Raw genomic sequence first — 27,194 nt, forward strand, 5'->3', positions numbered from 1 at the left:
TTTAAGAACTAAACTAATAAAAAAGTAGGCTTTCAGAGTGAAACTGATGCTGTCTTTTGTTAAATAAATGCTGTTTTGCTAACACTAACTGCCGGTTAACTACGTCATCGCACCGTGTATTCCACTTCCTGGAGATTGAACGACATCCGGGTTACACAAAAGGTTGCTGCAGTCGCCATGTTGCTGAATGAAATTAGCTCCAAAACATTGAATAGCCGCTAGCAATATCGATATTTTATTTTTTTGCGGAATAGCATTTGTTAGAGCATGTGACTTATTGTAAACATGACTTAGGATTTATGAAACTGCTACAGAAGCCCCGTTCCCTGTAAGTAACACACTGAGGTGATAAAATGTATTTATTCATTGGCAGCTGGCCTGTTAGCAATAACAGGCTAACATCATTAGCATTGGCTAGCACGCGTCCCGTAGTAAGGGTCAGTATAATTAATGAAATGGCATAGACAGCATTATTACGAATGTTACAGTTTAATAATTGCTATCCGCTCTCAGTATATTTATTACACCGCGCTCCGATCATACCTTGTTTTTCTGACAATTGCTTGTAACTAACCTTCGCTAGCGTTAGCTAACGTTCCGCCCCGGAGCGAAACTGGAAGTGGGAGCTAACGTTAAGCGTCGCAACAAACAATGAAAATTTAAGCCAGTGCTCAGGAAATATTGGAATACGTTGGTCACTTTGGTTGTAAATATAATGTCGTTGTTGCGGTATAAAAGCAAGTAGCCCACAATTAAGGCAATATTTTTTTATAATGTGAACGGCCAACGGTAACAGTACACATCCAAGTATTATTATATCAGCTTTGTGTACAGTGCATGCAGGCTTTAGCTGATCAATAGCGGCAGATTAAACAAGCTCAAGCCCATCATTTCATCACAGGATAGTCTGAATTATAGGTATTTTTCCGGTAGGTATTTTTCCGGCGCGCGTTTAACGGTGCACACAGATATAAAGATGGGTTGTAGCTGTAATACGGTACAGATTTACTGTTAAAGCGTCTTAACATACCTGCTTGCAAGGTGTATGATGATGATTTTTTCCAGCTATTACCACCACCTCTGTACCTCATAATCACGTTGTGACATGTGTGATGTGCCAGCTGTCAAGCATGATGTGTCCTGTCCAGCAGCAGCCCAGAATATTTTGAGATTATTGAGTGTAAATACATTTGGACCTGTGTGTGTGTGTGTGTGTGTGTGTGTGTGTGTGTGTGTGTGTGTGTGTGTGTTTACTATGGTTATGTACACTAGTTTAATACAAGAAGTAGGTGATGATGTCATTTTATATCAAAATAGTTACATATGTATAAAGGGGCAAAAGCTTAGGTATGAATACAATGGCACAGTCTCTGACAGCTGACTACCTTAAATTGATTACATGCATTGTCATATTGTGAACTCCAATTCATTAACAGGTTAGAAATCTGGCACCAGGTTGGAATACTTGACCGGCTGACCTACCAGACAAAGCCTTCTGAGTATTTTTGGGTCAAATGAAATACTTAAAAATCACTTATTGCTGCTTTTCTGTGCCCTTTCCACAGATTATATTGTTTAGACAGAGTAACAGAGTCACGCAATGCACCATGGAAGTGGATCACAGAATATGCAACGACAGCTCCAGAGATCCAAGTCTGTCAGTGGGTCTGAAGCAGAGGAGCAGCAGCAGCAGCAGCCACCCACCATGGCAGTTACACAGCAGCAAGCTACAGTTAACCACCCTCAATCTCCTGTGACCACATTTTCCTCTGCTGCCAGCCCTTCAGCCCCCCAGTCGCCCAATTATCAGATAATCATGAGTCGTAGCCCAGTCACTGGCCAGAACATGAATATCACTTTGCAAAATGTGGGACAGATGGTGACTGGTAACCAGCAGATCACCCTGACCCCACTCCCCATCCAGACCCCAGCATCCCCTGGCTTCCAGCATACTACACCTCAGTGGAGGTTTGAGCATGCTCCATCCTCCTACATCCAGGTCACCTCACCTGTGCCCCAGCCCATGCAGCCACAAAGTCCCACCCAGCACAGCCCAGTCCCTCTGCAAGGTGTGACAAGGCCTGGAGCACCTGCAACAGCACTGGGGGTGTGTGGACAGAGTCCAACACGGTTTGTTGAAGCTGGAATGTTAGTGAGGCAAATCAGTTTAGGCAGTCCACCGGGAAGTGGCCACTTTGTTTATCAGGAGGGGACGGGACTGGCCCAGATTGCCCCAGCCACACCTGGCCAGGTACAGCTGGCCTCTCCAGGAGCGCCAGGCTCTGTGAGGGAACGTCGGCTCTCTCAGCCTCACTCACAGACTGGAGGCACCATCCACCACCTTGGACCTCAAAGTCCTGTGGCCACCGGTGCTGCTCTCCCCACTCTGGGCAGCCCCGGTCACATCACCACTTCCAACCTACCTCCACAGATCAGCAGTATCATTCAAGGACAGCTCGCACGCCCCATGATATTTGAGAAGACGTCACAAGGTGTGGTTGCTGGAGGAGGAACCACAGCCACAGCATCGTTCAGTATACCCTCCTCCATTCCACCCTCAAGCCCATCCCTCACCAGTCCAACACAAGGGATGGCCAACAATCCTCTCGCTCCCACCGGCATGGCTGTGGGCACTATGAAGAAGCAGGTTCCCAAGAAGTTAGAGGAAATCGCTCCTTCTACTCCGGAGATTGCCCAGCTGAGAAAACAGTGCTTGGAGCACCACACGAAGAAGATGGAGAGCCTGAAAGAAGTGTTCAAAGAATACCTGATCGAGCTTTTCTTTCTGCAGCACCTCCAAGGGAACATGATGGACTACTTAGCTTTTAAGAAGAAGCCCTGTGTTCCCTTGTATACTTACTTGAGACAGAATGACCTGGACCTCGAAGAGGAAGAGGAGGAAGAAGAACAGTCTGAGGTCATTAATGACGAGGTATTGCATTGGCTGCCTCTTACTGTGAGATTTGTGTGATTCGGAAAACTGTACATTGTTTGCATCCAATGAATATTGTTCCTCTTTCGAATCTGTGTGTTTTTCAGGTAAAGGTTGTTACTGGAAAGGATGGCCAAGCAGTGACACCAGTTGCCATAGCAACACAGCTTCCTCCCAATGTTTCTGCAGCGTTCTCTGTCCAGCAGCTTCAGGTGACGGAGGCAACACTTGTTTGAAGCACAATTATGTCTGGTTTCTCATATTCTGTTGCAGTTCCTTTCTGAGAGGAGGCCCCTCACTGACTTCTTGAGATGTTTTTTCAGGGACACCAAGTGACTGCTACAGTTACAAACGCTGGAGACATGGATGCCTTTAAGAGGCAACAGGCTATGGTGCAAGCAGGTAGGGCAAGGATCGTAGACTCCTGTCTCTCTTATGTTGCTTTGTTTCCTCCCCGTTTGCTTTGTTTTCTGTTCGTTTTCTTTTCTCCCTCTAATTGCTTCTGCTTTTAGATATTTGGCATCCTCTACTAGCGCTCTGTGTTGAAGTCTTAACCCGAGGAAGGAGAGGTGACCTGTAAGGTCTTCAGAAGGTCATTGCTCTGTGCAGAGTGCTTTTGTTTTGCGTTATGAGGGTATTGTGTGTTTTAAATCCCAGATCAGGCTAAGAGGTCCCGGATTGACGTTGGTCGCCATGGGCTGATTTTCCAGCATCCTGGTGTAGCTCCTTTAGGATCACCTGGCGTTCCGCTCCAGCAGCTTATGCCAACTGCGCAAGGTAGGAGTGCCACTACCAGGCCGCTCTGTGTTCTGTTCGATGCTGCTGGACGTGTCCCCTTCCTCAAACTAAGGAGATTTAAAAAAGTGAATCACAACATTCATCTTCTACAAACAAACTTCAAGCAGCATCAACAAACAGATCTTCATCTGCTGGATTTCTCAGCAGTCCACAGGAAGTTCAGGCTTAGCTGTACCAGCACCAGCTCTCTCTGTCAGGATAAATGGGGAAGAAGACATTCCAAGTCTGAAGAAGAGTAGCCACTCAATGGGAAGATGCCATGTCTTATGATTTTCCTTTTTTGTTTTAACTATTGGTCACCCGTCGTTTTCCATCTCTTCTTTTCTGAAGTGTGTTCCCGTTAGTCATCTTTATTTGGACAGACCTTCTCGTGCTGATGGATTTTCATCTTGTTTGGCGGTGGATCACAGAAAGTGGGAACCCTGTGGGAATACATTCACTTTCCAATGGGTTTTACTTGTTTTCCCATTTCACGAATCCACGTGTCATGCTTCCTTTTGGTTTGCCATTGTCATTCCTTCACAAGTCTTTCCCTCTCCGAATGTCCGTCCTCGCACCATCAACAAGGAGTCAGAATCATCAGTCTGAAATTCATACGTCACATCTTCAAGAGTCTTTTTTTGTCTCATGTTCACGTTTGGTTGATTTCCTTCCATGTTCTTTCATGGCATTTTGTTCTGACTTGGCTTCTTTCCCTCAGTCTAAGTAGGAGGGGAATCATGTGGAGGAGTTGCGTTCACGACACAGGTTTTTGCGATTGTGATGGTGTGGGTGTGTCAGGGCCAGGTGTTGATGGCGTCTAGGCAAGGTGGTGTGCCGTGCAGGGAGGTAAGGCAGGCGCTGCTTTAGTGTGCACAGCTCCGCTCAGGCCTGCTGTCTGCAAGACCCCATGTGTGTCCTTTTGCTCACCTCTGTGCTTTGTCGCTGTGTGAGGCATCCAGATGCCTTGGTTACCGCTAGAATGACATCGCTTCATGCATGCCGAACATATGGTGTTTTTGTGAGTGCCCGCTCCGTGTTTTTATTTCCCCTTTCTTCTCCCTGTCTCTTTATTTTTAAGTTCTTTTTCATTTTCCTCTGTAACATTTCCTTTTTCCTCTCTAAAAAACTCCTATTGCACGTTTGATTTTTGATGTTTTTAACCACATTCTCTCAACATTTGAAATGCAATGTTTTGGTTTTGCATTAATCAAAGTAGTATTTAATTTGAGAGACATGTAGATTCTCACATTGATTTCATTTCTTCTGTAACCATTTTGCTGTATGACTCTCATTAGTTTCCGCTCTGATCATCAGGAAGTAGTACACTACTGTCAATTCATACAGTACATCTATTTCATTAAGGCCAGGTTCTGAGGAGCTCCAATAGCTGAAGCTCAAACAGTCATTTAAAATTTAAAGGTACTATTTCATTATCTATTGATTAGCTTCAAAAAGACGTAACCTGTTGAAAGGGGTCTCTCAAATATATTTTAAGAGGAAGCTAACAAACACTTAATGGCATTAAGAACCTTTTTTATTAGCAAGAGCACAAAAGGGCATTTACAAAACAGACGGTAAGATTGACAGCTGGATGCTTACTGTCTGTCTTTGTGTTGCTCTCTGTACCACCCCTTTGTTTGTCCTATAATTTGGTTACTATGTGTACAGGCGGGATGCCGCCTACTCCTCAAGCGGTCCAGATTGCAGGACAGAAGCAGAACCAGCAACAGTACGACCCATCCAAAGGACCTCCGGTGCAGAACGCAGCCAGCCTGCACACCCCTCCCCCCCAGCTGCCCAGCAGGTTGCCCCAAGGTGCCCTCCCTATGACAGGCCTGCCCATCACGCTCTCTCAGCAGACTCAGTTAGTGGAGAACACAGCTCAGCCTGGAGGCCAGCTCCAGGCGCAGATGAAGGTGCAGGCAGGTGGACCCGTCCTGGCCACAGTAAACCCCCACACTCAGCTCCAGGCCCAGCTGCAGCAGCAGATGCAACCAGGTCTTCATCTCCAGTTGCAGCCCCAGCAGCAACAATCCCAGGCCATGCTACAGCCAGGACAGGCGGTCAGTCTGCCTGAAAACGTAGAAATACAGTTTTCACCTGTGTTTGGGACTGTGATTGACAATATTTTTTTCTCCCTTCTTTACAGACGGTGGCGCTCGCTCGCCCTGGTTCAGAGTCCAACCAGCCAGTTCAGAGAATCATGACCAACTCGATATCCATGACATCCATGTCTCCCGCTCCCCTCTCTACTCCTAACTCTGTTCCAACCCCCCACACAGCAAGTCCGCTCCGCCCTCTTGGCTCTAACATCAACCCCAGCACCCAGTCCAAACTGACTGGAACCAACGGCATATCCGCCGTTAAAATTGGCGGCTTTGGTCAAAGTGCAGCCCTGCAGTCCTCACAGGAGGGGTCTCAAGATAAACAAGTTGAGCAGGCCAAACTGGTGAGTTCCCTTAGTCTGTGAGTGATCTCGGCCTGAATGGATTCATTGCCTTTAAATGTTTTTGACACATGTTTGAGCATATAAGCTGATGTCACATGCTGTTTCTGTTTCGCAGGAGAGTCAAGTGCATCAACGCATCTCTGAGCTAAGGAAGGAGGGCCAGTGGTCTGCCAGTAGGCTCCCCAAGCTTGTGGAGGCCTCACGTCCAAAGTCCCACTGGGACTACCTCCTGGAGGAGATGCAGTGGATGGCGGCTGACTTTGCCCAGGAAAGACGATGGAAAGAGGCTGCAGCTAAGAAGGTACGAGAGGCAGAATAATCCACAGAGAGAAACATGAAATTACACATCAAGACGAGTCACTGCAGAAACTGAAGCCTTGTTGAAAACCGTCTCGTGTGTCTCTGCTGCAGCTCGTTCGCACGTGTGCCCGTTACCATCAAGAGCAGAAGAAAAGTGAAGAGAGGTCAAAGAAAGAAAGAGAGATTCATCTCCGACACATCGCCAGCACGATCGCCCGCGAGGTGGAATTCTTCTGGTCAAACATTGAGCAGGTACTTTTATTCCTTTATGTATTTATTTTTCTTAATTATGTCGTGATTCATAGATAATTCGTGTTTTCCCCAATCTGAACAAGCCTTTCTTCTGTCAGGTTGTGGAAATCAAACTCCAGTTTGAAATTTATGAGAAGAGGCTGAAAGCACTCAGCTTACGAAAAGCCCCAGCCAAAGGTACGTCCCAGAAACACAGCATCACATGTGCTCTTTTACTCTCCATCAATTTGGTTAAAAGCTAAACTACCTCACCTATAACTAAGTTTTTAATCACCAGATTTTTGATATTGAACTTGAATTACTTGTGTTCCAGCTCCCGGTCAGTCAGCAGCAGTGAAGGCTGAGAAAGAGGTCGGTGAAGTGACTCTAATGAGCGACAGTGAAAACACTCTGATTGCATCTGTTTTCTGTTTTTTTGCTGAATATTTTTTCTTTTTATAGGAAGTGGCGTCTTCAAGTAAGAAAAGAAAATCAAGTTCGTCCTTGGTAGATGAAGATGGTATGAAAGCAAATTGAAACATGGATGATTAAAGAGTCTGTACTGTCGATGCTGCCTTTGCTAACCGATTTCTTTATCTCTTGTTTTAGTCGCGGATGAAGAGAGCACCATAGAGGAGCAGGAGGTCATGGAGGGCGAAGCGGACCACAAAGCAGAGCTGGTTGACCTCGCCAAAGATGGTACGTACTTTAAATCTCTGTGTGTCTGTGGAGAGGCAGGATTGGAGAAGAGAGATGGGTTCATTTTGTCGACAAAACAGAGGCGATGTGGACAATGAGAAGCTCATAGTAATAATAATAATAATGAATAATCCATCTACTATTGATTTGTAAACTATGGGACATCTCCACAGAAACATATTGTCATCTGTGAGTCTGTCGGCTGTTTGTTTTTCCCGTCCTGAGGGTGTTGTCCGTCTGCTGTCTGCCTGAATCCACGTGAATGCAGTATTAGTAGTATCCGTTTTTCATAACCTGTCGTCACACTGCAGTAAACCTCATGTACTGACCCTCCAGATGCCCTGGAGTATTGTTACCAACACAGAGTAACTGTCTGCTGTGCACATGTCTGTGCATCGCTAATGTAACGTGTTAATTAACACATAATGTTACTCAGGTTATTTACCAACCTGCTAATTGCTGCTGTTAGTCATTAGTGTGGATTATTAACGAAGGAGTTAAATAAACATTTGGAATTTTCCTGGGAAATGTAATATTTTAAAGTACCAGAATAACCTCGTGTCTGTATTTCTAAATGAAATGTTTCGTGTTTGGCTCTTAGCTGAGATGCCTCTGGATGCTCTGATGAAGCAGTACGCTGGCGCCTACGTCGACGGCTTTGAGTGGCCTCAGCCCAGTCCTCATAGTGACGAGGATGACGAGGCTGAAGGTGCCTTCTCGTGTTCATCCTCGTACACATTTTTCCTCACGGTTGTGAATGATGTGACCCTAAAATAGTCGATGTCCTTTATGTGGCAGAAATGGAGTGTCCTGCAGGCAGTCCACCCGAGGCAGTGCTGATTGACTCCCTGCTGAGTGTGGACCAGTACCGTGGTGCTGACAAAGCCGCTTCCTCCGACTCTGATGGGAAGCCTGCCAGAGATATCGCTGAAGTGGCTGCTGCCACAGAGCTCATCCTGCCCAAGGGCAGCTTCAGGACCACTTCCTCAGTAAGACACACACACACAGACACACACTCTAAAGGAAAAGACGCCTTTTTATCATTTTTTAACCAACATTTTATCACAGAACCGCAGCCCAGCTCCTTTTCTGCTGCATGGCTCACTGCGAGAGTACCAGCAGGTTGGTGTTGACTGGCTGGTGAACCTTTACAAGAAGCACCTGAATGGTATCCTGGCAGATGAGACGGGCCTCGGGAAGACGGTGCAGACAGTGGCCTACATGGCCCACTTAGCTGGCCAAGAGGGTACGTTCACAGACACACGTGACTTTTAAACTGAGAATATTCCTGTTACTCTTCTTATTTTTTAATATAATGTTTTTGTCCACAGGCATCTGGGGACCTCATCTTATTGTAGTAAGGACGTGCAAGTTGCTGAATTGGGAGGTGGAGTTCAAGCGTTGGTGTCCTGGCCTGAAGATCCTCCTCTATCTCGGCAACAGAAAGGAGCGCAGATCGAAGAGAATGGTAGTTTTTGTTGTGTTGATAACATAACTTGATGTAGAAGACCCTTTTCGTCCAATAAATGACTAAATGTGATAACATATTATCTCATCGCTCATCTGCAGTGGTGGGGGGAAGCCAACAGCTTCCATGTATGTGTGACCTCCTACAAGCTGCTGATGAAAGACCAGAGCCATTTTCTGAGGAGACGGTGGAGGCACCTGGTCCTGGACGAGGTGCAGCTCATCAAAAACATGACTGAGAAACACTGGGAGACCATCTTTGCTCTCAAAAGGTGAGCTGGGGGACAAATATTCAGTCCAGCTTCTCAACAAACAGGAGTCGGAGATGTTTGTGTTTCTGTTTGAAACCACTTTTAATGTTCTGCCGTCTGATTAAGTGATTATTTATGTGTATGTTCCAGTGAGCAGAGGGTTCTCCTCATCAACACTCCTCTGCAGAACACTCTGAAGGAGCTGTGGACCATGATCCACTTCCTTTTGCCAGGAATCACGAGGTCCTATTCTGACTTCCCTGTCAAGGCGGGCACAGACCAGAACCAGGACTACTGCCACAAACTGGTCATCCGCCTGCACAGGGTCAGTATAAAGCCTCAGAATTCCTCTTCCGCTTAAACCGCAGCATTAACAGTTCAGAAGCAGCATCGATGTCGGTCCTGAAATGCACATTACATATGAAATCCTCCTAATCTGCAGATGATCCAGCCTTTCATCCTGAGGCGCTCCAAAAGGGACGTGGAGAAACAGCTGCCCAAAAAGTATGAGCACATCCTGAAGTGCCGTCTCTCCAGCAGACAGAAGAGCCTTTACGAGGACATCTTGACTCAACCAGGGTGAGATATCACACGGGTGTTTAGAGTAATATCTGAAAGTATCCGCGCAGATGAATCAGACTTAACGCTGGAACTTTCAGGGAATTTTAGCAGTTTAATCTTAATTCCGGTATATTTTATGACAGTCATCACATTTATTTTTATGGAATGTGGTTAAAGCTTTTTCTGTACTTAACCTTTTTTACTGGGATGTTACGAACGGTGATTAAAGATTAGCTTTGACACATTAACTTATCCGGGAAAGATCTTTTATTATCGATTCTGTTTGGAAAAACGATGAAAGATTTGGTCTAATGTGTTGAAGATATTCCTTTCTTCCTTCACTGTTGTTCATAATCATGTCTTCTGTCCGGGTGTGGCCCTGCAGAGCCCAGGAGGCGCTGAAGACGGGTCATTTTGTCAGCGTGCTGCAGGTGCTGATGCAGTTACAGCGAGTGTGTAACCACCCCGAGCTGGTGGCACCCAGAGAGAACAGCACCTCCTACTTCTGCTCCTCCCTGCAGTACGACGTTCCTTCGCTGGTGCTCGGGGCTCTTCAGAACGACTCGAGCAAGGTATCCACTCGCGCTTTCCAACCTAAATGGCAAACACCCTGAATATCAGTGCTAAAAGGATTAATCTATGATTAATGTTGATGAACAGGAAGCGAATCCATGAACAGACAGAATAAAAGTACTAAGACGCCCCTTTAGGCTCAGGTGACTTCTGATTGACATCTGTCATTTTCATTTGACGTTTTAAAGACTACATGCTTATCTGAATGAAATAAGTTGATCCCCTAATCAATAATAGAAGTAATTACTGGTTTCTTCCTCATTGAGCACACTGCCCCCATGCTTTGCATTCTGTTTCTGTGCATGTCTGCTTCTTCATCATTTTTTAATGCTACATAATTCCCTCTTGATTTTCAACCTTGTACAAATGGATCAATCTGTATTGATCTTTCTCTGCTGCCCTCTTTTATCTCTTTATCCTCCTAGATTGCAAACCTGTCCATATTTGATCTGATCAATAACGAGAGCAGACTGACTCGGTATCAGACTGAGGAGGCGGTACCCAAACTGAAGGTCACTCAGCAGCTCATAGAGGAGATCTACACAGGACCAGATCCACCACCGCGACCCAAAGCGTGCCCGATAAAGCCCATGAGGTCAGTGATGAAACGTCCAAGCAACACGACGTGATCGATGGAGATCAGTGGACGCTTTCGAATTCCTCTGAAACAACATGATCTTTTCTCATCAGACTGTTCCAGCCGGTGCAGTATGGGACAAAGCCAGAAGGTCGCCTGGCTGCCATCACGAGTGCAGCAGGTCAGCGTCCTCCAACGAGCTCTCCCACCACCAGCACCTCTGTCTCCACCACCAGCCAGTCAGCCCAGACCAGGGGCAAGTCCCCCGTCACCACCGCAACCACCACAGCCACCTCTCACGGTAAGACCGTTTCAGGCATAGAGCTCAGAAAAGCGTTTGTTTTCACAGTGACTAAAGGGTTCCAGGCGGTGTCACTAACATCAAACTTAAAGAGACAAATTCAGCCTCCATTAGCTGTTATTTCAGTGCCTTTATCTGATGTGCTTTTGCTAGTTTTATCCTCCTGATGTCTGCATTAATCATTCGCTGCATGATTGTGACGCCGTCTGGGTTTAAATGAATCGATTTAATGTCTCATGCTTAAAAACTTGATTCACAGTGATGCAGTGCATTTTGACATCATGTACAGTGTACATATTTATACACAGTGGTGCACATTTTAAAGGTCAGCTCTTCATCCTGCAGCTTCGTGGAGGGTTTGGGACGCCTTCACTTGCAGGTTTCAGTGGTCACAGAGGTTTCAGGTTGTGTACATTTCTACATCATGCAGCAGTGGTGGGCTGGTCACATTATTTTCCTCAGCACAGCCATTAGGAAAAGGCTAAATGTAAGACTTTTACTGTGAGGCAGATGTGCTTCGCATACCCTTTAGTGGCTTCCAGGTCATTCAGGGACTACTAGCCCTGATCTCATGTTGCTGCTTAATATTAAAAACAATGTTTGCAAGCGGTAATATTGCAAAGCAGTAAGCAACAGACATGTTTGTGCTGCAGGCAGAAGGCACTGCCTGTAGTCTGAGTGAAGTTTGGCTGCTGTCACACTGACATTCATTGTCGGGTCATATATTTCTAATCCATCAAATTCTTAGATGCTTGCTGTGTTGTCCCACCACTGCTGAGTGAATATATGGAGGAAGCTGATTGAACGTACTGATGATTGTTCCCCTAACATGTAGTCCCATACCCCATTGCCTTGTACTCCACAGCGGTTGGAGCAGCCACTCAGAGAGCCCAGACTACCCCTCCCGTCAGCAGCAGCAGCAGCAACACTGCCGCCTCCACTGTAGCCTCCTCTGGGAACAGTGGCGTTGGGCAGCACGTGCTGGGGGCTGCCTCTGTGGCTTTGGGCACAGTCGTGGGATCTATAGCTCCCATCAGCCAACCTGGATTAGCGCAGGTCCCCAGGCCAGCTCTAGCCCCCAGCCATGCCCTCCAGCCCAGCTTACTGTCCCAGAAGTTGGTTCTTACATCCCAGGCCCAGGCACGGTTGCCTAGTAAGTGGCCTCCCCTCCCCTGCCCTCCCCTCCCCCTCTGGCACAACAGAATGGACTGTTCTGCACTGAGGCCTTCACTTGGGACACTGCTGATATGTGTTCAGGCTTCACTCCTGCACAGAAATGACTTTGTACATATGTGCAGTGGTAGCAGCACTGGTGGTGCAGCAATTTTGGTAATGGAAGCAATGCCACGTATCTGTAGTTATACAACTCATGGGCAAAAAAAGGCCCCTTGAAAATGAGATCTGTAGCCATATCAGCAGCATCTCCACAGCCTCAGCATTCTCCAGTTTCTTTCTCGAAACCTGCATGAACACTGTGAACGACCCACTTATGTTACACTACACTTCACTACACTGTTTAACTTTATTATTATGTCCTCCCCCTTCTTTTTAATCATTTTTTCTCCCAGTTTACTAATATTCTTTTGTCTCTTGCATCAGCCCAGCTGCAGGAAGAACTCCCAAAGCTTTGGTTGTTTCATTTTTTTCCTTTGCTAATGTTATGATTTCACTCTGATGTTGAGCATCAATGCAAAGCATGTGGACACAGTCCCACCAGTTGCAACCCTTTCTGCCTCAAATGTGAACAGAGAAACCTTTTCAGTAGCAACACAAAGGGTTTGAATATATAAAAGAGAGAACGTCGCTGAAACCCATTTAATGTGAAAAATACAGTAAAGTATGTAATTGGGTCAATAACGTGTGTGTATGAATTCACAATCTGTAAAGAGATGTCAAATATAACTTTGTTGCTGACCAACCAAAATGTGAAGTATATTAAAAGTATACTGTCCACTGCCTTTGACATCAGCCCATAAGTATACTTCCTGGTCACTGTGTTGCCTCGAAAAGGCAGCCAGGTGCAGTGTTTATGTCTGTCTCTGTCTCACCTGAGGATCACCCTTTTCGCCATTTTCTTTCCCCTTCAGGGTTTGTAAAGTAGGAGCTGCTATGGTTCTGTTGTGGAGGGCAGCCGTGCTCGTTCCTCTGATTAATCCACCTCAGTTCTGCATGTTTTGTCTCTTTTCACCCTTTAACTAACTGACGTGCAGAGTTTATTGTTTTACCGTGTCAGCAGACTTTTGTGTGACGTGTCTGCTCTTCCTCTCCGTTGAAGGTGGAGATGTGGTGAAGATCGCCCAGCTGGCCAACATAGCGGGCAGTCAGAATCGTATCTCCCAGCCGGAGACTCCCGTCACGCTGCAGTTTCAGGGTAACAAGTTCACTTTGTCCCCCAGCCAGCTCCGCCAGCTGACCACTGGACAGCCCTTGCAGCTCCAAGGTACACTCGGTAATGTACATCCCATCGTCACACTTTCTCTAAACATAATTCTCTTCATTCTCTCCTCTGTGTGCGTTTGATATTTCCCTTTAATACGCCTGCTTTTATAGGAGGTATGGTCAATTTTTAGACCTTTATGTCAATCTATGGATGCTCATTGTAGCTGTGTGCGAGTCATCAGGGCATTGGAAGGTCCAGGTGGAGCAGTGCTTCAGTTATGTGCCGTATAGTTACAACCTCCCTGGTTGAATTCCTGTGGGATGCATCTCCCCCTCCTCTCCTTACGTTTCCTATCCTTCTGTTATCAGCTGCTAATAAAGGCTAAATGCCAAAAACAGTCCTTATGATATTAAATATGTCTTAAATACAGCTAAAGATAAACAGTTAAGGTCCAACTGGAATGAAATGGTGCTACAGCAACACATATCTGCTCTGTAAATTAAGCATTATTAAGCATCTGTCTTCGTGGATGAAGACGGTATTTTGATACAGCCAATCAAATCTCTCATAAAGCAGTAACGTCACTGTTCTGTCATAGGCAGAGCAGATGGTCACACTGAGCCAGACAGCAGCCTGCTACATAACACAGGAGACACAGACTGTGAACAACAACCTGCTAAGACTTATCTAACATGCAAACATGAACACACGTCTTTTCCCGCACAGCTGACCAAACGTCTCACCGGTGAGACGTGCACTGATATCGTCACTTTGCCACTAGATGGCCAATTAGCTCCTTGTCTGCAGCACATTAAAAAACATGTAAACGTACCTGCACACGTCTCTCTGGTCCGGTTCACGCTTCACTACCATCAACAACACACTGTCTGCACAGATATGTAGCATCAGCACAAGTTTGTTTATTTTATCTCGTTCTCTTCAAGCTAACCGCGACACTGTGGAAGCCTGCCAGCTGCTGTCAGTCAAGCACAGACATTAACAATACATTAAAAACACGCTGACATTATTTTTAGTGACAGAAAGGGATGACTAAATGTGTTTTCAGTTGGACTTCAGTTTAGTGTCAGTAGTTTTATTGTTGCTGCAACTTCATTGATATAATGTTTCTGCTTCAGCGGCTTTAATTATTTCCATTTAATTTAAAGTCCAGGTGGGCCTCAAATGCCTTTTCCAAGCGAGTGTTCGGTTTTGACAAGGCACCTCTTATATTTGTTGCTTAATATGTCTCCTGGATTTAGGCAACATCCTTCAGATTGTGTCAGCTCCAGGGCAGCAGATCATCAGGCCCCAGGGATCCATGGTAATGCAAACAATGCCACCAGCTGTTCCTGCCTCCAACGCCTCAGCTACACCTGGCACACCTCATCCCGCCCTGTCAACAGCCCAACAAGGTGACTCATCCACCGTGAAGACACTGCGTGATTACCTCTGTCTTTTAATCAGTTATTTAGCAACATCACTGTATTAAAAATGCATTTTTGTGGGACCTACTTGTCTTCCTGTGCTGTCGGCTTAATGCTGGCATTTGCAATAGCCGCCTTTGTAAATTGAAAGATTTAATTCTTCTGTTGACGTTGTATATCATTGTATATTTCTTTTTAAGCGCTGGGTGTGACTACAAATGCCACATCAGCCCCCTCCAAGCTCACTGCTCCAGTTCATGCTGGTTCTCAGGTCAGTACGTTACTTTGAAAGGAATCAGTTTCACTTTTTTAGTAATCTTAAGTCAAAGCAGGTAGACTTAAGTTTTGCATAAAAATGAGTAACAGTGTTTATGTGAATCATCTGTCCCTTCGATGTGCAGGAGTCTTCAGAAGAAAAGACTCAGCAGCTGAAGGAGCGTCTGAGCCGCCTGTTTGAAGCTAACGAACGACGCTGTAGCCGCAGGGTGCTCTATGGGTCGGACCTGCTGCGGGCGTGCACGCTGAGCTCGGAGCCCGGACACTCTGCCCTGACGGCTGGAGGGTGGAGGTGGGTGGGCAGAGAGAGCTGCCTCAGTGCCCAGAGAACCTGCGTAGCCACGGCCTCTCCACTGCGCTCCACCCTGCTCTCTGTGGAGGACCGCCTGGAGGCCGCCAACAGCCTTATCAAGAGGTACTCCAGCTCAGAATGAAAACCTCCTTTTAAAGCATAGAATAGCTCAAAAACACCAGAATCCATGCTCTATGGTTATATGTGTCTTAATAACCATATCGCTTGAAATGCATAGTTTGGGTTCTGTGCACTATTAAAAAGTAAGCATTAATATCACGATGATCTGATGTTCTAATGTGTCTGTATTTACTCATCAGTGTTGACTGCTGTTGTCCTCTTTCAGGTTGGTGTGTGTGGTGCCTCCAGCTGTAGCCCCGCCTCCTCACCTGTATGCAGCCAATCTGCCGGTTCCATACAGGCTTGAGCAGAAGTCCCTTTGCCGTGGGCTGCAGGAGGCCTCGTCCCCCCACAGCGCTGACATCCACCACTTGGCATCCAGGCGTCTCTTCTGTTTCCCTGACCTGCAGCTAATGCAGATGGACTCAGGTTAGCAGCCTGTTACACGGAGCGAGCTGCGACTGCAAACAAATTCATTAAAAACAGAGGAATAACTTCAGACCTTTCCTCCTCCAAAGGTAAACTGGAAGCTCTCGCCATTCTGCTGCAGAAGCTGAGGTCAGACAGCCGTCGTGTCCTCATCTTTACTCAGATGGTGAAGATGCTCGACATCCTGGAGGCCTTCCTGGATCACAGGCAGCTCAGTTATGTTCGAGTTGATGAAAGCTTCACCCCTGAAGAGCGACAGGTGAAAGCTCCATCTTTTAATTGGATGAGCCATACTTACAGCAAGCGTATTAGCTGAAACTAAGTCAGTGTTACCAACATCCAAAATGATGCGTAGAGATGGACCCAGGTTTAACAGTGAGTGATCATGTGCTGTGAAGGCTGAGAGCATATGTCAGTTCTGTCTTTCCTCCTCCTGATCCAAGAGCATTTTTGATGCTGTCCATCCTTTGTTTTGCACATGTGCAGGTCAGTGTTGACACCTGTAGTCGTAACACTGCAAAGTCGTACAAGACCACGAATGGTCACATGTTGTGTAGATCAGTAACAGTCCTGTTGTGTAAAAAGCTTTCAGTTGTCTTCAGTCACCTGTAAACCACAAAAAAGTTTAATTGCCACTGTTATCAAACATGGACAGGTACGCTCACCTGTGGACATAGATTGTAGTTTTTACCCTTTGGTAGCTATCGATACCTTTGGGCGCCTCGCTGTCTAACACCAGGGCCTCAGTGCAGAGTTCTGCCTGGACAACAGGACAAAGTGTGTTTCCTCCTGCCCTCCCTGCTCGGTTCTGTTCTTCTTGGACCCAAAGAGATGCAGACAGTCACTTAAAGTCTTTTCTATTCGCTGCTGTACAAGTTTTATCTTGCCAATGGTTTATTATGTAATGCTTCTTGTTTCTGGGTCATTTAATTAGACCTGAAAGAAAATAAAGATGCAGACAGCTAACTGGCCAGAGCAGTTACATCAAAATGGATGATAAAGATAAGATGAAACTTTAATGACCCTGTGGGAAATTTAAACGAGGGCAGAGATTATGCTGTACTGCTATAAACCACCGAGATAAGCAAAGAAAATACCTGAGCTAAGTGAAAAAAGAAAAACCTGACATCGCCTTTGTCCCACTTTGTTCATGTGCTTGGTTTGGTGTCCCTGCAGGAGAATATGAAGAAGTTCAACAGGAACAGGAAGGTGTTCTGCAGCATCCTGACCAACCGCTGCTGCTCTGCAGTCGGCACCATGTTTGACGCAGACACCATCATCTTCTACGACACAGACCTCAATCCCAGCATGGACGCCCGCACCCAGGAGTGGTGTGACAAGATAGGACGTTCCAAGGACATACACATATACAGGTGACGTTATCAGGAAATCTGGTTTAGATCTTTATTTCTGTGTTTCTAAAGGCCTCACAGGTAAATCTCTAGATGTCACCTTCACCTCAGGACTTACTTTGACTTACTTTTTGTGTTTGTGACCAGATTGGAGAGCGGGAACTCCATTGAGGAGAAGCTGCTGAAGAACGGCACCAAGGACCTGATCAGAGAGGTGGCTGCCCAGGGAACGGACTACACCCTGGCCTTCCTCACACAAGTAAGATGAACTCGCTGCGGGCTCGTTTCAGACGCTCTGCACACCTTTGTTCTCTTTAACTGTGAAACTATGAAAGCCTTATGAAACCAAGAACCATTTCTGTGCTCAAATACAAACCTGGGACATACAGCAACTGACCTGAGATCATGTGCTTCTAGCGGACAATCCAAGATCTGTTTGAGGTGGAGGCAGGCTCAGGGGAGAAGGTGGAGGAGTTTGTGGTTCTCCACCAGGAGCCTTCGGCCTCTGAAGCCATCTCCCCCAGAGTTGCTCGACCCTACATCCAGGCTCTCCACAGCATCAACCTGGATGCCCAGGAGGAAGAGCAGCAGCAGCAGCAGGAGGAAGAGGACGAGGAGTTAGCTGGCAAGGAGTCACCAGAGAATGAGCAGGAGTCAGAGAGCCAAGCTGAAGAGGAGGCTGCCCAGAAGGAGGAGCTGAACGCAGTCATGGAACAGGTAGCTCCACGTTGTACCGTTTGGACACCAGTGATACAAGGAAGAGGAGAGAGAAAGTAGATTAAAAGCTTTTATGGATTTTGTCTGAATTCATGTTTTCTTATCCCTCACAGCTCACACCAATCGAAAGGTATGCTCTGCATTACCTGGAGTACCTGCACGTCAGTGATGATGAAGCTGCTCTCAAGGTAACTTCAACTGTCGTGTGGAGCTTTGAATCAGCTGATCCTCTCCATCGGTACTCCAGTGTTCTGTTTGTCCTTTGATGAATTTGACCGATTGACACACGTTTTCTCTTTGTTTCATCAGGAGCGCTTGGAGTGCTCCAAGAGAGGCTGGGAGCTGCAGCAGCTGCAGAAGCTGAAGGAGGAGGAGGAGGAACGGCAGATGATGGAGGGAGATGAGGATCTCTTCACCTACACCAGAGAGGATGCCTACAACATGGTGGGTGGCCGCCCCCATCACTGCTAATCAAACAGCAAGTGGTGTGTGGATTGTGTTGCACTGCTGACATGAACCTTGTCTCTGCTCTTCAACAGGAGTACGTGTTTGACGCCGAGGACGGCCACACTGAAATCATGCCGGTAAGACACCTCACGTGATGTGATGAAAGTCATTTTAATTAGAGTAACACCAGTGGATCCTGAGCTGATCTGTCGTCTCTGTGGGGTTGTGTGGAGTCTGGATTTATTTGTATTGAGGCGCATCATAACGCCCCGCTCTGTCTTCTGGCTTTTCCAACACAGCTTTGGACTCCACCCACACCACCGCAGGACGACAACGACATTTACATCGACTCTGTGATGATGCTCATGTACGACACCACCCCCATGCCAGAGTCCAAGCTGCCTCCTGTCTACATCCGCAAGGAGCACAAGAGACTGAAGATGGACCCCTCAGGTGGGACATTTGTCTTTCAGGCCCTGGCTGACAGAACGTCAGGCCTGTGCTGGCTGAGGTTACAGATGTAGTTACTTTTTACTGTAGGGAAAATATTCATTTTTGCTCTAAAACGTGTTTTTTTCTGCTTTTAGACTTGAAACTGTTCTGAAGTGTGTACTTTAAGGGAAAGACCTTTTAAGAATAGACACATGCTGAAGCGTTTTTGCAAGTTTGTTCGGTTTCTCTCTCCTCACTCGAGCCTGTTTGTTCAGCAGCAGCCAGAAAGAAGAAGAAGGGCCATGGCGAGACGGTCATTCCTCCACGCTCGCTTTTCGAAAAGGCCAGCATGCTCAAAGTTCGCCGCGAGGGCAAGGACCAGAAGAAGAACTTCTCCCTCAAGCAGCAGGCGCCCTTCGCCAAGCCCCTACCGTCGCTGGTTAAACCTGCCATGGAGGCCGGTCAGGACAACCCGGAGTGGCTCATCAGTGAGGACTGGGCTCTCCTTCAGGTACTGACTCCACAAACCGCCTCCACCATCGTCTTTCTTTGTGGAGATAAATGAGGCCTTGCCTGTCGCTTAATCAAATAGGTGATATTATATGTTGGTTCATCTGTGTGTGTCCGACAGGCTGTAAAGCAGCTGCTGGAGTTGCCTCTGAACCTGACCATCGTGTCTCCTGCCCACACTCCCAACTGGGATCTGGTGAGCGATGTGGTGAACTCCTGCAGCCGCATCTACCGCTCACCCAAACAGTGTCGCAACCGCTACGAGAACGTCATCATTCCCAGAGAGGAGGGCAAGGTAACGGACGCCCAGTCGCTCCGCTCTGCCGTAAAACATCCTGCTGCGCCTTCCACTTGTCTAAATGGTGTCTCTGATTTTTTTCAGTTGGTGTATGAAGCAAACCCCAAGAAGAAAACCAAGAGCATATACAAGGTGAGCTATCTTAGTCTTTGTGTTTGATGAATGATGCTTTTCTCCTCCATGCCTGGCCTCACTCTAGTTCTGTGTGTCTTTGTTTCCTCTGTGTGTGTGTGTTTGTGTGTCCACGCTCAGTCTAAGAACAGCCGTCCTCTGAGGACCTGTCAGATCTACACACAGGACGACAATGCCACACACATTCAGCTCTACAACAGCCGCTTTGAGCTCATGAAGATCATCGCCAGCAAGAGGAGCCCACCCATCAAACCGCTGTAAGGACCGAGGGTCCATCTAACGCCTGAAAGTCAAACAGAAAAAAAAAAGATTTCATCACATCCTGACAGCGTCGACAGTCTCACATCCTGATCTTGAAGATGAGCTTGAGTCCAAATGTCCTTTTAAATGCATTAATTTGATTTCTAACGCTCGCAGGCTCGGCATGAATCCGTTCCAGAAGAATCCCAAACATGCGTCAGTCTTGGCTGAAAGGTGTGTTTGATTTTGCCGCTGTTGTAATTTTGACATCTAAACCACAAATAAAGACAAACGTATAACATCCATCCATTTTCTATGCCGCTTATCCCTTTCGGGCAAACGTATAACAAGTGTTTTTATTCTCCTCAGTGGGATCAGCTATGACAAGCCCCTCCCCCCCATTCAGGTGGCCTCTCAGCGTGCTGAAAGGATCGCCAAGGAGAAGAAGGTGAGTGTGCAAGTCTCATTTAGACGGCGATTAGTTTGACTGTTGCAGCCTTAATGCCAAGGGACAAATGGCCGCCTGTCGCCTCCAGACTGCGGCTGTTCCACTGCTGAAGTACAGGTAAGTTCTGCTGTGTGACGTGACGTCATCTGCAGACAACCTGTTCAAGGCACGCTGCTCTTCAAAGTGCAGAAGTTTAGACTGAAAAATCGAAAACACAAACCAGCTTCTCTCTGGTCTTCCTCGGGGTCAGAGACGTGAGTCAGGAGCACCTGCTTGGTGTTTGAAGATGTGCTTTTCTTCATCTTAACTGGCGTGTGTGTGTGTTTCCAGGCCCTCGCGGAGCAGCAGAAGGCTCAGCAGTTGGCCCAGCAGCAGCAGGCTGGAGCTCCACAGGCCCAGGCTGCACCCGGCCAGGCGCAGGCTCCCGCCGCCGGCCAGGCTCAGGCTCAGGTCCCTCAGGCCGCTGCAGTGGCCGGAGCCGCCGCCGTGCCGAATGCAGCTGTTCTGGTGAGAATTAAACATCCCCCAACAATACGCTTCTACTCTTTACCCAGTGAAGGCTCTCAGCAGATACACGTTTCATGTTTTTCAGGCTGGAGCCATAAAAAACGCCACGGTGGGCACGACCATCCAGGCTGGTATGTCGACACGCACGCGGTTCACGTTCACAGAGCCGCTGCTGTTCAGTGCTTCATTCATTTCTCTTTGTGTCCTGCAGCCACTGTGGGGGGGAATGTGATCGTGAACACAGTAGCTGGAGTTCCTCCAAGTCCCTTCCAGGCCAACAAACGCCTGGCATCTCCAGTCATACCAGGCACCCTGTCTGTGAGTCCTGTTCGCTTCGCCTTCCTTTTCGTATATATGTCACTCTCTCCAGAGGGAAAGTTGTGAGCGTTTGCCTCACCCAGTATGCAACACTTGGCCCACTGGTCCTTTTCCAAAACATTGCAATGGATCTTTTGGCATGGAAAAGACACACATCTATTATTATCCGTTCACTTTTGTTGTATTTGTGACCTTTTGGGTGAAGTCCAAAGACAAAAAGTGCAGGATCCAGTGGAGTGCTCTCTGAAATCAGTGTTTCTCCTGCTTTATTAACCCTAACCCAGAAAGATTTTATCTTACTGCATTACCACACACAGTGGAATAATGTCCCCTTCATCTCAGTGCACTTTGTACACACATCTGGGATATTCCTGTTGGATTTACTCAGAATTTTCCCTCGAGGGACGAATAAAGGAATATTGAATTGCATTGAATTGATTTATTTAGGTTCTCATCAGCCGTTTATTCTGCAGTAGTCTAAATCTGGTGTTGACTGGTTGGGTGTGAGCCTTAGTACATATAGATAGCCTGTCCTCTGATGATATCTCTAGATCTCTAGTACCTAGATCTTCCTTCCACGCTTCTTGTTTATGATCTGCATTTTCAGCCGAGTTTGATAACAAATAATTCTATAACTCTGCTCCAGCACCTTTACTTAAGCTTTCCTTAGACACAGTTTTGTCCAAGTCAGAAGGTTGATGTCTGTTAAAAGACTACTTTGGCTTGACCTTATGTAATTCCTAAGCTGGAGGAGTTTGAAGAAATATTTTGAATCTGCCATATTTATGTCTTATTTGTTCAAATGATTAACGGAGTGTACTGAGATAAACGACTAGTTCCTTTAGTAAACTTTTGTACTTCAAACCATATGCTTACAACATTTTTGACAGTCGGGTTAGTGGTTTGTTTTATCAAGTTTGGCAATGTGTCAGAATAAAAACACAGGCAAGCACAAACATTCAGACTCCATTTCTTTCCATTGTGGAACATCCCTCGCTGCGAAATAAGATTTAACAGTCCTTAATTGTACTGCACATTAGTACCATGTTATATTTAGAGACTTTAACCTCGAGTCCTGCCTGCCTCAGAGACGTGCCTGAAGCAGAGCGTCCGCCCGCTGCTCCCTGCAGACAGAGCCATCGTCTTTGCTCATCGTGTCGCTCTTGTTGTCTTTGTCCAGCCTGCCAGCGCCGCCGGAGCTCAGGTGGTCCACACGCAGCAGAGGGCCGTCACCGCCACCGCTCCTGCCGAAGTGGTCGCCATCGCTACGGGTCAGGGCGTTCGAGCCGTTACCCCGGTGACAGCATCTGCAGTCGTTTCTACCACTCTGAGCCCGGTGCAGTCACAGACTCGCCCGCTGGTCACTCAGGTCACACCAGGTACTTTAACTGAGCCCCGCCTTTTCTCTGATAGACAGGCCGCTGTTTCACAGACTAACCTGCTGCCGTCCGTCCAGCCACAGGTATGCAGCTGCCACAGGGAAAGCCCCTCACCCCAGCACACCTGCAGATGCTCCGACAGCAACAGCTGCAGCAGCACCAACAGCAGCAGCAGCAGCAGGCTGCTTCTCCACAGATCAAAGCTGTCGGCAAACCCCAGGTACACCACCAGCGTCTGCACAAGTTCAGCAGCATGGCGCACTGCGCTGGATAATCAAACATATGAGCACTGAGATATTCTCTGTTAGCAGCGATTTCCCCTGTGAACAACAAACAGTGTCAGGGGTGTCATAACTCATGTGTCTCGTTATCTTTGACTGGTAATTTGTGTGTTTGCAGGAGTTGTTAAAGATGCACAAACATAAGTTGCAGCTGCAGCAGCAGCAGCAGCAGCAGCAACATCAGCAGGTCGCTGCAGCGGTGGCGGCTGCAGCAGCTCAGGGCCAGCAGGCCGCGGGGACCCAGCAGGCCGCCCAGGTGCAGCCCGCACAGGCCACCCAAGCCAACCCTCAGCTAGCGGCTGTGGCAGCATCCAGACCTGGAGCCATGCTGACTGGCACCACCGTGGCCAGCCTGCAGGTGGCCCGACTGGTAAGACCGTGAAAAGGCTCATTTGGTTTGACTGAATACAGAATTGTTACACTTGTGGACAAAGTCAGGCACCGTATTTCCTCCTCAGTTCATGTCTGGTTGAGGTGGCGGCAGCATTGATACTGATTGTGTTTCCTTTCACAGACCCGAGTGCCCACTCAGGGCCAGATTCAGGCCCAGGCAGGACAGACGGCCCAGGTGACCCTGACCAAGCCTCCCGTGGTCTCTGTGCCGGCCGTGGTCTCATCAGCCGGCGTTACCACGCTGCCAGTCACTGTAGCAGGCATCAGTGTGGCCATCGGTCAGGCCCAGAAAACAGGTGAGTTAAAGTTGCTGTTGTTTTAAACATGTGGCTCTGTGCGGGGCGTCCTCTCTGTGCCGTTATCTCACTTCCTGTATATGTGTCCGGTCTCCTCTCCATCAGGCGGGCCTGTGCTGACGCCGTCCTTCCCCCAGATGCAGGTCCAGCAGCTGCTTCAGATGAAGAAGCAGCAGCAGGCGGCAGCAGTTCAGGCGGCAGCTGCAGCCCAGCAGAAGGCAGGGCAGCCGCAGCAAGGACAGACCACCGTCCAGCAGAAGGTAAACGCAGCGCGGCCGCGGACACGCTGAAGAGTCTGTGACAGAAACAACAGCATGTGAATGGAATCAACTGTAGCTGCGTTATTTCCTTTAGATCGGCACCCAGCAGGTGACGGTGCAGGCCGCCCAGTCGGCCCAGCAGCAGCAGCAGAAGGTGACCTACGCCACCACCACCCAACTCCAACCAGGAATCAAGACCCAGTTCTTCACTACATCCATCGCCCAGGCTCAGAAACCCACCGGAGCCCAACAGATCCAGGTGCGCCGTCAGTGGCGGTCACTAGCGCAGAATCAATATTTGCAGGTGACCACGGTTTGTGTGCTGAGATCGTCCCATTTACTTCTTTCATCAGATGGCTAAGCTCCCACAAATAGTGCAGCAGCAGCCCCCTGTGGCCAACATCCAGCAAATCGTGTCTTCTCCGCAGCAGGTAGGGTTTCGAGTGCTGACCTCCTGATCGGCTCACCTCCTCACTGTGGCTCTTTGACTCTTTGTCTTCTTACAGTCTAAATGCAGACAGATTTTTTTGTAAAAGCAGTGGACTGGATGCAGCAGGCCGATAAACACTGGTTTGTGTTGTGTGTTCAGATCCAGGCTCAGACTGTGACTCTGACCCAGGCAGCCACCTCTGCTCCCGCTCAGGTGCAGATGATTCCTGCCGGCACGGCGACAGCACAGGTGGTCCAGCAGAAGATCATCCAGCAGCAGGTGGTGACCGCCGCCACCTCACCGCAGATCCAGACGCCTCCTCCCCACAGCCCCGCCCAGCAGCCGGCGGCGCCCCCTGCCGCAGAGTCCCCGGTGCAGCAGCCCCAGCAGCCCACCAAGGGCCAAGCTCGCCAGGGCGGCATCAGGGCCAAAACGCCTGCCAAGCCCAGCGGGGGGAGCAGCTAAGAGCGCCGAAGCGTCCTTATGGGTCCCAGCGCAGCTGATGGCAGAGGCAGACTTCCTGTCACATGGTTAACCACACCACACCTTTACCTCTTCACCTGATCAGAACTGTGCCCAGCAGAAACCATCTGAGTTCGGCAGATCGTTCACGGCGCCGCTGCCCGAAGCTCTGCTGGGATCCAGCATTTCGGCGAACTGGTCGACGTCGTTGCTTCAGTTCTTTATTTGTTGTTTTGAAAAGTGGAATGTTTCTTGAAATTACCACAATTTAAAAGTTTCCCCCACAAACGCCGCCCCGCGCATCGGTCAACAGATGCGCCCTCAAAGTGATGATTCTGACGTGACGCTACGGATGTCTGAGGCCGAGGCTTATGGGTAATTCTGCATTGGGAAATGTGCTGTTGGTTAGAAGAAGTGTATTCATAAATAGTCCCTTTTATGTCTAATTCCCTTGTTGTCTATAGATACTGAATGGAGAATAATGCACGTTCCTTTAGTCATTTATTTTTTATTGAAGCAGATACACTGTAAACATGTTCTTTAGTATTTTGTGTTTTCTCATAAATTGTCTTTTTTTATTGATGTCAAGAAAAAAAACTGTAAATATCAATGAAAAACATTTGTACTTGTAAAGTAGTTGTGTTTTCATTGGGTTTTTCAGCCTAATTGTAATAAAGTTTTTTGTTTTTATACACAAATTCATCTTTTTTCCTTTCATTTTTTTCATTAAATCCATTGTAAGTACTTGGACATCTTGTGAGTTCTTATAACGCACTTCCTGCTTCGTTCCAGCCTTTTATTTGTAGCCTCAGCTAAAACGTGGAGGTTGTGACCTCCCGGTGAGTCCTGTATTAAAATCCCTTTTTGTTGGATGTTAATTAAAAACCATCCTGGAGGCAGGAAGGATCTGACCGCTTGGTTTCAGCTGCACCAAAACGCCAGAAACAAAATGTAAAATTGTCCTCAAAGGCTGCCGTACCTCCTCTGTAGAAGTTTTTGTGTGGCTTGCAGTTGTTCAAGCGTCTTGCCTTTGGACAGCGTGAGGTAGCACTGGGGGCTAGAAAGCCCCCACTCCCCTCAGTGCTGTCTGCTTGGCTGGGGGGGTGGGGGGATGAGATGAGGATACCATCTCATCACATTGAGGATTAACCACCTCATCACATTATAAGCATTCTTCTTTTTAGTCCTCTGCAAACTTTCTGAATCAGGAAAATGGGATCATGTGAAAAAAAAACACTCACTTCGATGTAAAGAGAGGGTGCAGGTCCGTAGTCGTCCACAGGGGGGCACTGTTGCATCAGTCTCATCTGCACAGTCTGCAGACGGCCTGCTACTACTCTGGATTTTCCAGCTCATTGAGATTTCCCATCTGCTCCTCAGTGCATCGCCTGCTTCTCCTCCTCACTGGCGCTCCGGCCCACATTCACCGCTAAACAAGGGAGACAAGGGAGGTGAGGTGGAAGAGGAGCCGAGAGGAGCAGATGGCCAGAGCTGGTTCCTGTGGCCTGGACCTCACTCCATCACTGTACTCCAGCTCTCTTATTTATCCTTACACTAACTATCTGTTGTAAACAGCAGTTATGGATGATTTTTTTTGTGTGTGTGTGACATGAAGGTCAGTGCGTTTATTAAAGCTGGAGGGAGGAACAGCTGGCGGGCTTCAGAGCGCGGGAGCTGTCATGACGCGGTGAAGGAGGCTGGATGAATCACACCACTTTAATTCATACATCTCATCACCGCCTTCACACCTCCTCTCTGTGAATGTGTGTGTTTGATGGAAGGAGCTGCACAGAGAAAAGGAAATGAATGTAAACACTTGTGTAACCACTCCAGCTTCTATTCAGGCGTCAGTGTGCAGCAGATGTGGGGGGGGTGGGGGGGGGGGGGGGGTGGAGCGCACCTTTTACGCGCACAAGCGTAAACACGCAAAGGCTCAGTGTTTCCACTTTGAGTTCAAAGCAAAGAAACAGCAAAAGCTCTGTGATCCAGGAAGTGAGAGACGTTTACAGCTGGAGGTTCAGAGAGCAGGAAGCCCCAGTGGCAGCACTTTGTATCCTGATATCTTTATTTCCATTGAAAAAGTCACGCATCAGGAGGGGTGCAGACAGCAGCCTCCCGCCGTGTGAGTGTTTACCTCAGGAGGCTCTTTAAAGCCTCTGAGCAGTGTCAGATATATGAGGCAGGCATGGCTGCAGCCGTGAGCCCTGTGAGCGTGTCACACAGCAGAGGAGACACGTGAACGACAGCCTC

General features: G+C 47.8%; 1 protein-coding gene across 4 annotated transcripts; it reads left to right on the plus strand.

Annotated features, from left to right (window-relative positions):
* The first annotated feature begins 179 nt into the window (after positions 1-179).
* Positions 180-25,692, plus strand: ep400 (E1A binding protein p400). Of its 4 annotated transcripts, none has more exons than XM_070964013.1 (53): positions 180-328; positions 1,566-2,932; positions 3,040-3,144; positions 3,256-3,334; positions 3,590-3,709; positions 5,381-5,775; positions 5,862-6,161; positions 6,277-6,462; positions 6,573-6,713; positions 6,812-6,890; positions 7,027-7,064; positions 7,155-7,212; positions 7,302-7,391; positions 7,993-8,100; positions 8,190-8,380; positions 8,460-8,637; positions 8,723-8,859; positions 8,961-9,130; positions 9,260-9,434; positions 9,552-9,688; positions 10,056-10,242; positions 10,669-10,838; positions 10,934-11,121; positions 13,397-13,570; positions 14,761-14,913; positions 15,126-15,196; positions 15,327-15,616; positions 15,840-16,042; positions 16,132-16,301; positions 17,219-17,415; positions 17,542-17,653; positions 17,812-18,111; positions 18,225-18,299; positions 18,421-18,555; positions 18,651-18,695; positions 18,858-19,011; positions 19,266-19,501; positions 19,622-19,795; positions 19,883-19,930; positions 20,051-20,187; positions 20,348-20,404; positions 20,540-20,618; positions 20,949-21,125; positions 21,211-21,256; positions 21,337-21,443; positions 22,624-22,822; positions 22,900-23,042; positions 23,222-23,473; positions 23,618-23,792; positions 23,898-24,052; positions 24,147-24,311; positions 24,406-24,483; positions 24,642-25,692. In XM_070964013.1, the coding sequence occupies exons 2-53, from the start codon at positions 1,601-1,603 to the stop codon at positions 24,945-24,947; spliced, it is 9,177 nt and encodes a 3,058-aa protein (XP_070820114.1). In that variant the 5' UTR covers positions 180-328; positions 1,566-1,600; the 3' UTR covers positions 24,948-25,692. The 4 variants fall into 4 exon arrangements, with proteins under 4 accessions (XP_070820114.1, XP_070820115.1, XP_070820116.1 ...); XM_070964014.1 differs by having other exon boundaries at positions 19,269-19,501; XM_070964015.1 differs by having other exon boundaries at positions 13,397-13,561.
* The last annotated feature ends 1,502 nt before the right edge of the window (positions 25,693-27,194 follow it).

The sequence above is a fragment of the Chaetodon trifascialis genome, chromosome 6 (assembly GCF_039877785.1).
Source record: "Chaetodon trifascialis isolate fChaTrf1 chromosome 6, fChaTrf1.hap1, whole genome shotgun sequence".
NCBI lineage: Eukaryota > Metazoa > Chordata > Actinopteri > Chaetodontiformes > Chaetodontidae > Chaetodon > Chaetodon trifascialis.

What these genes read in the sequence shown, in the direction of transcription:
- ep400 (XM_070964013.1), top strand. Translation starts at nt 1,601, where the DNA reads ATGCACCATGGAAGTGGATCACAGAATATGCAACGACAGCTCCAGAGA. An exon ending in TGCCCGATAAAGCCCATGAG is followed by an intron (nt 10,839 to 10,933) that starts GTCAGTGATGAA and finishes TTTTCTCATCAG; the next exon opens with ACTGTTCCAGCCGGTGCAGT. An exon ending in GCCAACAGCCTTATCAAGAG is followed by an intron (nt 15,617 to 15,839) that starts GTACTCCAGCTC and finishes GTCCTCTTTCAG; the next exon opens with GTTGGTGTGTGTGGTGCCTC.